Source organism: Anguilla anguilla, chromosome 2 (genome assembly GCF_013347855.1).
Source record: "Anguilla anguilla isolate fAngAng1 chromosome 2, fAngAng1.pri, whole genome shotgun sequence".
Lineage (NCBI taxonomy): Eukaryota > Metazoa > Chordata > Actinopteri > Anguilliformes > Anguillidae > Anguilla > Anguilla anguilla.
In genome coordinates, this window is record NC_049202.1 from 12474616 (window position 1) to 12487724 (window position 13109).

At 40.4% G+C, this 13109-nt stretch overlaps 1 protein-coding gene across 1 annotated transcript in view; it reads left to right on the forward strand.

The window, feature by feature from the left end:
- arid5b (AT-rich interaction domain 5B) overlaps positions 1-13109 on the forward strand; it is a 66519-nt gene that overhangs the window by 19393 nt on the left and 34017 nt on the right. The window contains 1 exon segment of the mRNA XM_035405561.1: positions 5007-5237. Coding sequence (XP_035261452.1) covers positions 5007-5237 — 231 coding nt within the window.

Sequence of the window (13109 nt, forward strand, 5' to 3'; positions counted from 1 at the left end):
TGCTGAGAGAGAAAAGCTGGTTCAACCCCTAATGATTTCTAAATGAACAGATCTGAACTGAAGAGGAACCATTTTGTGGTTTTAATATAGGGCATGTGCAAGGCTCCAGAAAGTTCACAGAACAATGTAAGCAGTGGCGGAGCTTATTAAATTCATTTAAATATGAAAAGGTTTTTCTCTCTCTCTCAATATTTAGCGGTGGTGTCGAACCTGCTGAAGATTCTATGTCCTTATATTGTTCCCACATATTTCACTGGCAGCTCCTGGTTTTTTTAAATAAAGACAAACAGCTTGAGATGCTGCAGGCCCGCTGCTCACTGTGGCACGTCTTTTGTTAAAAACCGTTGATGTTGCAGAAAGAGTGTGATGCATTTGTGTTATTAGGGGCTGTGTTGTACGCATGAACGGGGACCGCTGAAATGAGAACAGTGCAGCCCTGAAATCAATACCAGTGGAACAACAAACAGCACAACTCGCAGAATTCAAAACAGTCCTCCTCTTGTTAATGTTCACCTTGTGTGTTTACTTTTGTTTGTGTCATACTGCTAAAACCGACACCAGCGTTGCCTTTGGTAATGTTATGCATTTATGCTCATTAACATACGTCTCTGCCAAGATGGATAATGCGGGGGGGAGGGGGGAGGGGGGAAAGCTTCACTGCTGATAAAAATATATTTTTTTATTTTGTTGTGTTAATGATTCAAATGTGGTCAATGAGAAATCAGATAAGAAATTGTATATTTATTTATACCAATATCAAAAAATGAACAGCCTACGCCTTTTGTTATCAGGAGTTTGGTTTACACATGTGGAAAATATGTTGTGCCTGTTTGAACATAATCTGCTTGGATCTCAGAGCATGAGTAATGGTAGGATTTGAACTGTCTAAGCTGTGATCTACACCCCAGCAAGAACTGTCGAGGTGATGGTTCTAAGTGAAAATGTCAAATCTAATATACAATGCTGTATTGTGTACGAGAAATATGCAATATGTGGGGGTATTCAGTCAACAGTGACAAAAACCTGCCCTTTAAGATAATAGGTGGTTTTATACTGTTAATTATAAAGACATACTTTCTAGTGTCAACACAAGGCTTCAGTTTGTTTTTAAAAAACTAGAATAGCAATTGGCATTTGCCATTTTCAGGCATTATGGTTATGTTTTCTTTCACTCCGCAAGATGAAATAATACTTGTCGCCTTTTTTAATCAAGACGTTTTTGTTGTTTGCTGAGTCTGAGACTGAAAAGCGAAAGATATTGAGAAATGCTTGAGACTCTGGGTGGGGCACCGGAGGAATGCGTTTAAATGGCAGTGTTTGTATTTCATGGGAACCCATGTATGATTGGTGTTTGAGACATTGAAGCTTACGCAGAATTGGCACCGGAGGGAACACACGGCCAATTGTTTGTGTAAGGAGCCCGGTCACTCCGCCGTGGCGTCTAAAAAATGTGTCTGGGCTGATATGGGACAATGTCTTTTGAAAGACTTCATTTCCCAGCAAGATAATCAAAGGATCTTTTGATGTAATCGAATGTTATCTGGATTGTTAAAATTATGTGAGGATTCATTTTCCTGTGTGTTAACCGCACGATGAATTGGTTTTGTACTCCTTTTGGTCAGGGTACATTTAAAGAAAGGGGAAGAGTGTTAATAATTTACAAGTTTTTTCAAAAAACTACAAACTTCAGTGGGAAAGTTGGCATCCATGTTGTGACCATTGACATTCCCTCTATCATAGACTTATAGACTGTCTGTCATAGACTGTCTGAAAAAGACACTCTGTTTGAAACTTATAAATGGCAAATGTTGAATGCCACAAAAGGGAAGTGGTCATGTCTATTTTTGTTCTCTAACGTGAGTGCAGAGATAAATTCTTCCAAGTCAGACTAACCATCACTGGTGCATAAATGCCCTGTGTCTTACATTAATGAATCGTTTTTATTTTTAACAAACTAATAAAGTGTGATGTTTTTGTTTAAATTGTAAAATATGTAATAATAATAATAATAATAATAATAAGTATATTCACATCAGATCTGAAATAATATAATTTCCTTGTTGTTATCGCTGTTGTTATCTGTTTTGTAAGTTGTAATAAGCACATTTTTGATTGGCTTCCGTCCAAGAAGCCCTGTCCCCAATCTGTGTCAATTTAACATTTTGCACTAGTAGGGCAAAGCTGACATTGGTCTCCTGTATTTTGTGCCATTTTGAGATAAATCAATAAACCATCACTGACTGAATTTAGGTAATCCTCAATATATGGTTTTAAGTAAAGTTTTCACATTTTCAAACCATAAAATGACTGTTGATATTCTCATGGTGTGTGTGGGTGTATGTTTTTTAATCGGATTACATCATCTGATAGACTGTGTTGGCTGATATTCATTCTGTAAATATTCCCACAGTTGTCTAGACCTTCTGCAGGAAGACATGGTTTGTAAACCAGGAGAAAACAGTTGATATGGTTAAGAATTGGGAGTTCATGCTTCCTGATCTGATAAGACATGCGAAGCTTAGTCAGGCAGATTCGGAGGTTGATTTTGCAACCAGTCTGTGCATACCTGTTTTCTTGACAAAGGCCGCTTGTCAGGAGTATTAAAGGAAAATTGCCTAATGTGATTTTCTCTGCTCTCTAATGATAGTGCGGCCCCAACCAATTAAATTGCTAAGATAAGGATTCCTTTATTTAAAAAGGGTAGATTTTATTAACGAAAATGGCTGTGAAGCGAGAGGGGGGCTTCAGTTACGTCCCCTCTTCTCCGGTCTCATCTTTGCCCAGAGCAAATGCGCCGAGCACAATGGACCGACTCTCCTGGTGAGATTAGCAGGGCCTTGGTAGCCCATAAAATCCTGGATATTCTGAAAAGCAGTTTCAGATGCATTGATTGGCCGTGGGGGGAAGAAAGGTGTGTTGTCGGGTTTTGAGACGAGCTGAGAGGTTTTGTGTCGTTGAGGGAAGGAGCGGTGGGATATGAGGAAGAACTGGAGCCCGATGTAAGCTTAAGCTGTGCAATGTGAGGACTGCTACAGTGCCTCAAAGAAACTGAAATGAGGTGCAAACACGAAAAAAAAGAAAAATAATTACACCAGCATGATAAGAGCAAATATATGTTGTGTATGTATGTTTTACTTATGTGTGTTTGTGTATGTGTGTGTGTGTTGTACATTCACTATATATATATATATATATATATGCTGTATATAATATCCAGTTGTTTGTAATATCTAGGCACATTCAACCTGAGAAAATATTGCCAAACCTTGTCAGATAAAATATTTTATTTTTTTAGAAATGTGGAATGTTCCCTCCACATTTGGACCAATATTATATTTAACATCAGGCTATTAGAAGATAGACCACACAAGACTTGTTCTGTGGCTTGTTATGTGACTGTTAAGACCTACAGTAGGGGGAAAATATGATGCAGCATTCCTCTCTGCATATGGAAGCACTGACATCCACTGGGAATTAACTGGGTGTATATTTGGAATGAGGCAAACACCGTGGGTTATCATTTCTGGAAAGGGTGTTAGAGAATCATAACTTTGACAAAGCGTGAGATTAACTAGATCCTTAAAATGTGTGTGTTTGTTTGTAGTAAAAGCTCAGTGCAGAGGACACTGCATTTTATTATACCTATAACGTCACTGCTTTATTTGCCTGTCTCGTTGAGAAATGTACAGGAAGTTCTTCAGAAGTGTTTGTGTGACGCAAATGCCATGTACAAGAAATACACAGGCTAATTGTCTGGGTTGTGCAACTCCGGGTTTTTGTGGCTCGGTTTTCAATGTGATGGATGGAAATTTCACAACATGTAATAGATTTTGAAAATCTTCTGTCATCCCGTAGAAAGTAGGTTAGGGAGTGAGGTGGAAAACCACTGGTGGCAAAGACCTTGGTGTAAAAATATTCCAGTGATTTGATGCCCTTTTCCCTGAAACACAGCGATTTTCAGCATTGTGTTTTTTGAGTGGCATGCCGCGTGTCTGCTTTTTCAATACCGTTCTACCTGACATCTTCTGACATGGATAGATTTTGACTGCAGCGACAGACGCAAGCTCACTCTTGACTGTGTGGAGTGGGTTGTATTTTACTGTGATTTCTCGGCTGTGGCTTTATGCAGTCTGAGCAGCTTGACAATGGCAGTATGGTGGTTTTTTGAGGGTACAGCGCTCGGGAGCGTCTCAAACCACCTGCTATAACATGTGAACTGTTGTGGGGATTTATTAGCTAAGTGGTAAAGCTGTTCATTTAGATTTGGGTGATGTCTTGCTTAGGGAGTTAATTTAGATTTGGTTGATGTCTTGGTTAAGCAATTCTTTTAGATTTGGTTGATGTCTTGGTTAAGCTGTTCATTTAGATTTGGGTGGCATCTTGGTGGAGCTGTTCATTTCGATTTGTGTGGTGTCTTGGTTAAGCAATTCATTTCGATTTGGGTGATGTCTTGGTTCAGCAGTTGATTTAAAGTTGGGTAATGTCTTGGTTGAGCAGTTCATTTAGATTTGGGTGATGTCTTGGTTAAGCAGTGCATTAAGATTTGGGTGATGTCTTGGTTAAGCAGTGCATTAAGATTTGGCTGGTGTCTTGGTTAAGCAGTTCATTTGGATTTGGGTAAGAAGTTCATTTGGATTTGGGTGGTGTCTTGGTTAAGCAGGAGCCTCTCTCTGACTCAGTGCATGACAGAGGGACCCGCTTGCTATGCTCTGATCTGTCTGCAGTGAACGACATGGCTCACGTCCCAGATATTTTTACCCTGCCAGTCCATGCAGGGAACCATCATGTGCAAACAGCTGCTTGGTCACACATAATAGGTAGTATGCCTGAGGCCTGCAGTGAATATTGTACACGAGGCCAACCGATTTCCCCCAGAGCTGACCATAATGCTGCAGACTACTGTATGTGGACAGTTTTAAAACAATCAGATGACTGCTGTACTGTGATTGGTGCTTTAAATTTTATTTTATTTTTTAAACGATGCCCTGTCTGTTCTTTCTCCTCAGGCGAAGACGACGAGGAAGGGAAGGTTCTGGTTCTCAGCTACCCGCAGTACTGTCGGTACCGGTCTGTCATCGCCCGTCTGCGGGAGCGGCCGTCCTCTCTGCTTACAGACCACGTGGTGCTGGCACTTGGCGGCATCGCCTCCCTTAGCAACAACACCAAGATCCTGTACTGCCGCGACACTTTTGACCACCCCACTCTCATCGAAAACGAGAGCATCTGTGACGAATTTGGTGAGAGGTCAAAACCCTGTGTGTGTGTGTGTGTTTGTGTGTGTGCGTGCACGCACGTGCATGGGTGCATGCATGGGTGTGTCTACTGTGTCTTAGTATGAATGTGCACTTGTCCATGCATGTGTGCGTAATGTGAATCATTAATTTAAAAATGTTATTGCCAGAGCTGTTAATGAGCCTTTGCTTGATGAATGTTGTTGAATTGGGTCAACAGCAAAGAAACTTCGACATGAAAGGTAAAAAAAAATAATAATAATACAAATAAGGCAAATTTGTTTTGATCCTTGGTACTCTGTTCAAGGCATGTCCCACATTACATGACCAGTAAGTGGCCACTGGATAGAGCTGAACCAACATGCAGTCACGCAGACTCACTGGACAGAGCCGCAGTGGCGGGTAGCACATAGAGGACATTTGATTAATCAAATGTCAAATATGAACAAGCAGGAAATGGAAATGATCCGCTGTGCTTAGTCATTGTGACACAGTCGTTGAAATGGTTAATTATCTTCAAAAGCTCCTACAGCACACAGATGCTTAAAATGGGTGAGACAATGAAAGCTTTTAACCTGTTACATTGATTTATATGGATGCATTTCAGCTTTTAAACTTCTCTGAACTGAGTTTTAAGTACTTTAATGATTGGACATAGAATCCAGTCCAATAACAGTGTTACATTTACTACAATAGAGGGAGTTGATAAGTCTTAGTCTTGTGGTATGAAGTCACTGCTCTCACAAGAGTTACCATATGCCACATATATTACATAGGGACAGATTTTATTTTTGATGTGAAACGCATCTGAGACAGAACAATCTTAAAGTACTTTTTATGCTTGGAATTATGGTTACTTGGCAGAAAAATCCCCTGCTTTTTGAGAGCTCCTGCTTTTGACATCCTGGTTTCTGAACTGTGTAACACAGCTATGAAGAAATGAAGTCCAAAGATTTCGAGAGAGGGTCCAGGTGCTATAGAAGTTTAGTCAACAGAACAGGGGAATTCTTCAGTATCAGTACTCTGGAAATACAATCTTGAACAACAAGTTGCGGCCTTGCTTTTTCGTAATCCGTGGACTTGGAGCGAATCAGGATTCCTGCTCTCCTTCATTTTTTTTAATGGAAGTGCCACAGGGAGTACAGTACTTGCCTCTTTGAACATGTGTTTTTTTTCCTTTCATTTTTTTTCTGTTTAAGGAAACAGCGAGTTGTAAATTCACCGATGTCTGATCCACACTTTACTGGGCCGTGTTCCAGGTGGAGGAGGGGTGAGGATCCCACCCTGTTAAAAGGGGCGGGAGGGGCCCTCTCTTTATGTGGTTTTGAGGGCCCTGACCTTGACCTTAGGAATTCACGGAACTTCTTACAACAGCTTTCAACAACTATTCCGGTACATTCCTCATTGGCTTCCTCACATTTTGAATGCATCTCTTCCATATTTGCACCTAGCTGTAACAGTGATGTGATTTATTTTTTATTTTTTTGCACTCACTCTGCTAGTTCCAGATGGCAAGAACTTCCCTTTTCATAGAGGAAGGACAGAGCCAAGCTCAGCTGTAGATGCGGAGCCAAGCCCGGGGAATGATGAGTCTGTTTATATGTGTAATGGAAGGACTGGTAAATTATTGAACGCAGCTTCCAAGATGATGCGTGTCATTTCTCTGCAGTCTTTGTACCTCCCAGATCATTTCCTGTTTTGTTAGAGTTTAAGGAAATACTTCTTAGCAGGGTGTATTAAGGACGAGAACATGTTCTGTAAACTAAAACTAGAATAATATTGAAGTAAACTGTTGACATCTCTCATTACTTGGTCTCATTACTTGTAGTTATTAATAATCTGATGCTTATTAATACTTAGTCTTGCGTAGGTCTTTTTGCGCGTGTTGTAGATCTGTGTTTAAAAATTAGGTACCTGTTTTCTTTATGTTAATGTGGATTTTGCCTTACATCTGGTGAAATATTTTTTATCAGTTTAATGGTCTGTCCAGACCAGCTTTTCCCTGATGAAAATGGCGGTTTATTTTTGTCTGATTTGCGCGTGCCATTGACGAATGAGTGCATGAAGGTTACCTGGTCGTCTAATGGAAAAGATGTGCGCAACAGAGGGAAGGCATTATTATTATTAATCACCGAGAGGCCCTTTGTTTGGGCTTTTATTTTTAAGCTTGTTGATAATTTGTACCTTCATAAATCACATTGAAACAGCATTACTTCCCTGCCCCAGTACGCCAGAGCTTTCAATGTGCAGCATGCAAATTTCATTCCTAGTAGCACTCAGTACCGTTGGTATGTTTATCACAAATATTCCAATGAAAATGGGTCATTTAATTTTTTTCCACGCACCCCACCCCCCCCCCCCCCCCCCCAAAACCCCTTCCTGCCTTTGAAAAGTAACTGTCATTTGTCTTGCAGATCTCAGCAGTTCTATCTGTGCGCGCGCGTGTGTAATTGCGATGTCTGTGTTTTAAGAAGATAGAAAGAAAGGGTGTATGCTTATTAAAATATTTCGAGGATTGGAGATCAGTCCCCGGGGAATTATTCAGCATAATATTGGTATTTCCAGGCAGCGTCAGAAAATGCGCCATGCCTTCCAGAGAACAGCAGTGCGATGCCATTAAGGTGCTGGGAAGGAGCACAGAAGTGGGCGAGCCTCTCTGGTGAGAACATGTGGCTAGTGGAAAATTTGAATAATGAGATACTGGGAAAAGATTCATCATCCAGCGTATGGAAAGTTCTTATTTAGAATATTGTGAAACATCAGGCCGGTCCTCTATATACGCCGTTATTCCCTGGCAGATAAATTATGGAACATAGCAGAGAATTCGTTGCCCAAGCCCTGTCGCAATCTTCTATGTTTGCAAAGGCACGCTGCTTTAAATAAACGGTTCACATTTGTAGCAGATCTTTTTTTTTTTTCGCTATTTATAGCAAGCTTTTCATTTGACCACATAGGATATGAAATTGTCCTAGTTTCCCCTTCGGGGGAAGAGAAGAAAATTAAATACTCATGGTTTGTTTGTTTGAAACGGTGCTGTTCACATTTCACAAAACATAAGCATTTCCAAAACTGGGAACATATTCAGAATTCCATCAGAGCCTCTTCTTGCATTTGGCTGGGGTGGATTTAATTCAGGTTATTAATGATATCCAGATGCTCCAAACAGATCAATTTCAGCACAGCCATGGAACCATGGACATTCCTGAATATAAATGACACTGTGTAGTAATCATTTAAGATACTCAAGTAGGGATTGTATGAATGCTTAAGAAAACAGTATAAAGTAAACTCTATTTCTGTGTGCACACCACGCACTTACAGATGCTCAGAAATTGCTTGTAGCAATCTTTTGCAGTATTCTGAAAATGAGGCATGGCATTAAATCTTGGCTCATTATTTCAGTATGGATTGAATTGTGAGAGGACAGTTCACTGTGTTGATAGCTATACATCTCATCTGCACATGTAATTGAAAGAGAATTTGAGAGCCTGAAATGTAATTTTTTTTTGTTTCCCAGGTAATAGTCTCAGGAGAACTATTCCCTACAGTTATTTTTTTTCTAACCAAAAATTCTTTTTCAAATCTGAGAACATTTTCCTCTTGAGTGGAATTTGTACAGTTGTGCAGGGAGATATGCTGTTCCCTTGCTCCTTAATGAATAACATGCAAGACATCCAGATGCACGTTATTACAACCACCGTCAGTGAACAGCCTTGAGAAACATCACACAGGGGGGTTAAAGTGTACAGGGATTTCAAATAAAATGGCGTACACGTGTTATTTGCGGTTAGTCCAAAATGTCTGCGGGGTCAGTGTTTTATCACTTCAGATTAATTCTGCGATACTTAACTAAATTTTTCAAATGCCAAATGATTTCAAGGTATACATTCCCATGTGTGATGCTTTCCAGTTGTTGTGGCGCAAGTCCTTAAATGCAAGCAGGTTGACATTGGAGCACCACTTAAAGGATAGTGCTTGAAGCCAGAAACTCGTAAAGACAATGGCTTGTCTACACAGGGATCTTGTTTACCGTAGCCTGCTTACATGATGGCTAAATCATTTCTCTAATTCCAGGGGAATTTTGGACCACCGTCACCAGCTTTCTGAAAGGATTTTTAAATTCCTCATTATTGAGCATTGCCCTTCCCACAATCCCCTTGGTGTTCTTGTATTTGTGTCATGCTGCTGCTATGAGTATAGACTGTGTTAGAAATTCAGGCTGATGAGGTTCTCAGCTGAGAGACGTTCTGAGAGGAGACAGCAATGTAAAAATTCCAGTAACTGTTTTGTAATGCATTCTGTCAAATTAAAACAAAATTGTTATTTCCTCTAATGCTGCTTGGGGCCTCGGCTGACAGTTATGAGTTATATGAAATACTTTATTAAAGTACCCAGAACCTGCTGTGTAGGAGTCCCGGTGTTGTTAAATTTGTAGTGAGGGATGATGTAATCATTTTAACAATTGTCTGTGAACAAACCAGCAGAGAAAGTAATCTTTTCTGGATTGTGTAACTAAATTGAATTCAACCTCTGTACAAACACTAGACATCTACCAGCCTCTGTGTTCATCCTGTGCATAAGGGTCTCCTATACAGTAATGCCAGTGTTTCCTTGATGTAGTAATTTTTTGTGTGTCTTTGTCTGTGTGTGTTTTTTGTGAAATAACAATAACTCACACTCGCATCGTAGGAATGGATTATCTGTTAGGTTTGACATTTGAGGTTGTGCTGTTATTTTTAGTGTGCTCCACTGTGATTTGGACTAATTACGCTCCTGGCTCTCTTTAGTCAAAGAGCTCATTCTTGGCAATAAATCCTCAGGAGATGGAGAGTCGACATTTCTTGTTCAAAAGTATTGCTTTGCTTTCAAGAAAGGAACACTACATGTCAACACTTGAATGGCTTTTTTCTGTTGTTATTAAGTAACTTTAGAAATGTGGCTATGATGTGCATTGATTTGGAATGCTGCACCCAGAAAGAAAATATTGAGCTTGATTTTTAGTCTCTTGTATCCCCAGCAGACTACTTACCGGGAAAATAAATAATTCATGCCAAAAAAATGGAACCTTCCTTTCAGGGCTCAGAATAATTTTTATACCGGCAATAAAATAAAAAAAAAAACCCTGCTTTATATACTGGAGTCTGAAATAAAATGTCACTTAAAGCCTGATGCAGCATTTAATTATTGTTCTCGAATCTCATCTAACTCTTTGTAAGGTTACATGCCGGCTGATTTGCAGGGATTGTTTGCTGCATGCGAGCGGCTCTGGAGCTTCGATGATTTATTGCCGCGCTGACATCCGCGCGCCTTTCCCCATAAACATTTAATGAGTCTGAGTACATGGATCTGAAAGAACATACAAAAATATCTGATAATAGGTTTAAAGCAAATAGTGTTTCAAGGACTTCTTTGTGCGCCATCAGGAAAACATTACTTCCCTATTACAGGCAGAATTCCTTTGTTTTCATTATTTATTTATTCCCCCCCCCCCCCCTCCTCCTCCTCCTCCTCCTCGTCTTCTTCGTACACAGTCAGTCATTATTCCTCTCAGTGAGGCTTTTAGGAATGCGAGAACATGGAGTGCGGAGCAGTGCGGTCCCTCCATACTGGCCCCAGAAGCAGCTATTTCGCCTGAGAAGAATATTGAGACGGCTGTTGATAGATGTTGTCATGGTTAAGGACGTTATTATGCAGGCTCGTCACAGACCATGTGACGTCCTTTTTAGACAAGAGTTTTTTTTTTTTTTTGGTTTTTTGTTTTTTGTTTTTGGTGTGTGTTTGTTTTTTGTCTCACTACATTGCGATTTGGCCTAACCCTTTCGTACACTGCATGTCCTCCATCTCTTTTGCGTTTTTTGTTTACGGTTCGCTGCATGCTGTTAGCGGTTGCTTGCCAGATTCCCACCCCCCCCCCCCTTCTGTATGCAGTCAGAGGTCCAAATGCAAACGTAAACAGCCGGTCACTCTTACTGGATGGACGCCACATATTTGTCTGCTTGTATCGGCCCATATTCCCAGACAAAACACACCGGGACTAAGGAGGTCAGCTGAGACGCTTTTACTGAAAGGCATCTATCCCTCGTTCGTAGAAGTGACACCAAGGTGAAGACAAAGCGCAGTATTTTTCCAGTAATTAATAACATAAGGCTGGGTGTTGTCCAACTTGGTTCTTATGCTAAGCAGATTGTTTGCATTTGAAAGGCCGGCCCATTTATTTTCATTTATTGCAGTGCGTAAAATGGATTTTGAGCGTTTGAAGGTCAGCACATTTTGTGCGCGTTTGTTATGTAATGTTCTTAAATGGCACATGAAGTGCTGTATTTAGTTCAGCCTTGTGCTTTTAACATCACATTATTAATAATCCTTGAAAGGGGATTTTTTTCCCCCTTTGCCATCAAAACAATAGCCAATAAGCTGAGCAGCTATTGCAAATCTGCTTTAAGAGGAACTTGAGCAGCATGTGAACTACTCAGATGGATATTTTTAGAGCAAGATACTGATTAATCTTTTCTCTTCCCATTAACAGTGGCATAGTATGGCAGTTAGCACTGGGGGGGGGGGGGGGGGGGGGTGGAGGTGGGGGTAGGATTTGGCGTGTACAAAAAAAGAAACACACACACACACACACACAATAGGATTCTAGATTTAAATGAAGTTTGAAGTTATACGTTTAGAGGTCAAAGTTCTGTTAGTAGAACTTCTCTGTCTGGCAGTGGTTCAAAGCTCCCAGCGTTGACTCTGCGATCGTGATGTGTATTAATGAGCAGTTGTGACACATAACAGAGATCATGAGTGCGTCACATGGGCAGCCGCGCATCGACGGAACAAAAAGGGCATTAGTGTTCCCACATGCACAATTATCGAAATGAATTTTTTGTGTTCAGGTTAATACTGAAATTAAGTTGGATTATTTATTATTTTTTAAATGTATTTATTTATTTATTGATTTATTTATTTTTATTTTTTGCTTGTCCCTCATTCTTACAAGTGGGCCACAAGGCCATAGCGTATGTATATATTGTAGGCTGTTGTATGTGTGTATCTATGTCAGACATTTCTCTCTCTAAGTGGATGTGGGTTTTTTAAAGGCTCATTTGTGAGTGGAAGGAATTTCTCAGCCTCGTTTGACTTTATTCTGACACCGCTGTATTGAGAGGGGTGACATAGCTGCTGTCTGCTGATGCGTGGATTCACTGGTGGACGCAAACTGACCTAGGATCAGTCCCGTGCTGTTACTTGGAATAAACGCTCTCGTCCTCTGCCGCTATCGTTTTTGACCTTAGATTTTATTTCCCACAAGTGTCTCCAACGATTCCATCTGTCACACTGATAAATGACTAAACAGACACAAAACGGAATCCATTCCCTTATATCTGTTTTTTTTTTTTTTCACGGTAGCAATGCATATGTAGGTGATTCGCATTTCAAAATTGCACTGTTTGAATGGCGTGCAAATTATTTCTGAATCACCTCACGTACAGTAAGGCTTTATATACGAGGCTCTCTAGATTTTTATTGTAGTTTCTTGGCCCATCTCAACCACCACCCCCACCCCCCCAAACACCCCCCGCAGAGCCATTTCCAGGTAGTGCTGCGGACTCCCCGCCGATGTATGCTGTATATGCATTATCATTCCCTATTCGTTTCTGCTGCGGCGCCAACACAACAGAGGACGACTCATTCTGCAACTGAATGACATTAATGTGCTGCATGAGAAATGGAGGCCATTTAAATAGGGCAAGCTTGTCATTTTCAAACTTGCATGGCATATTTTTCTAACTTGGGCTATAGCAGTCATTTAATAACTGTGAAAAATATTGTGTCGAAAGTGACCTGTGACATAACCTTAGACATCCTTGTGGAAGTTAATGGCTAAAC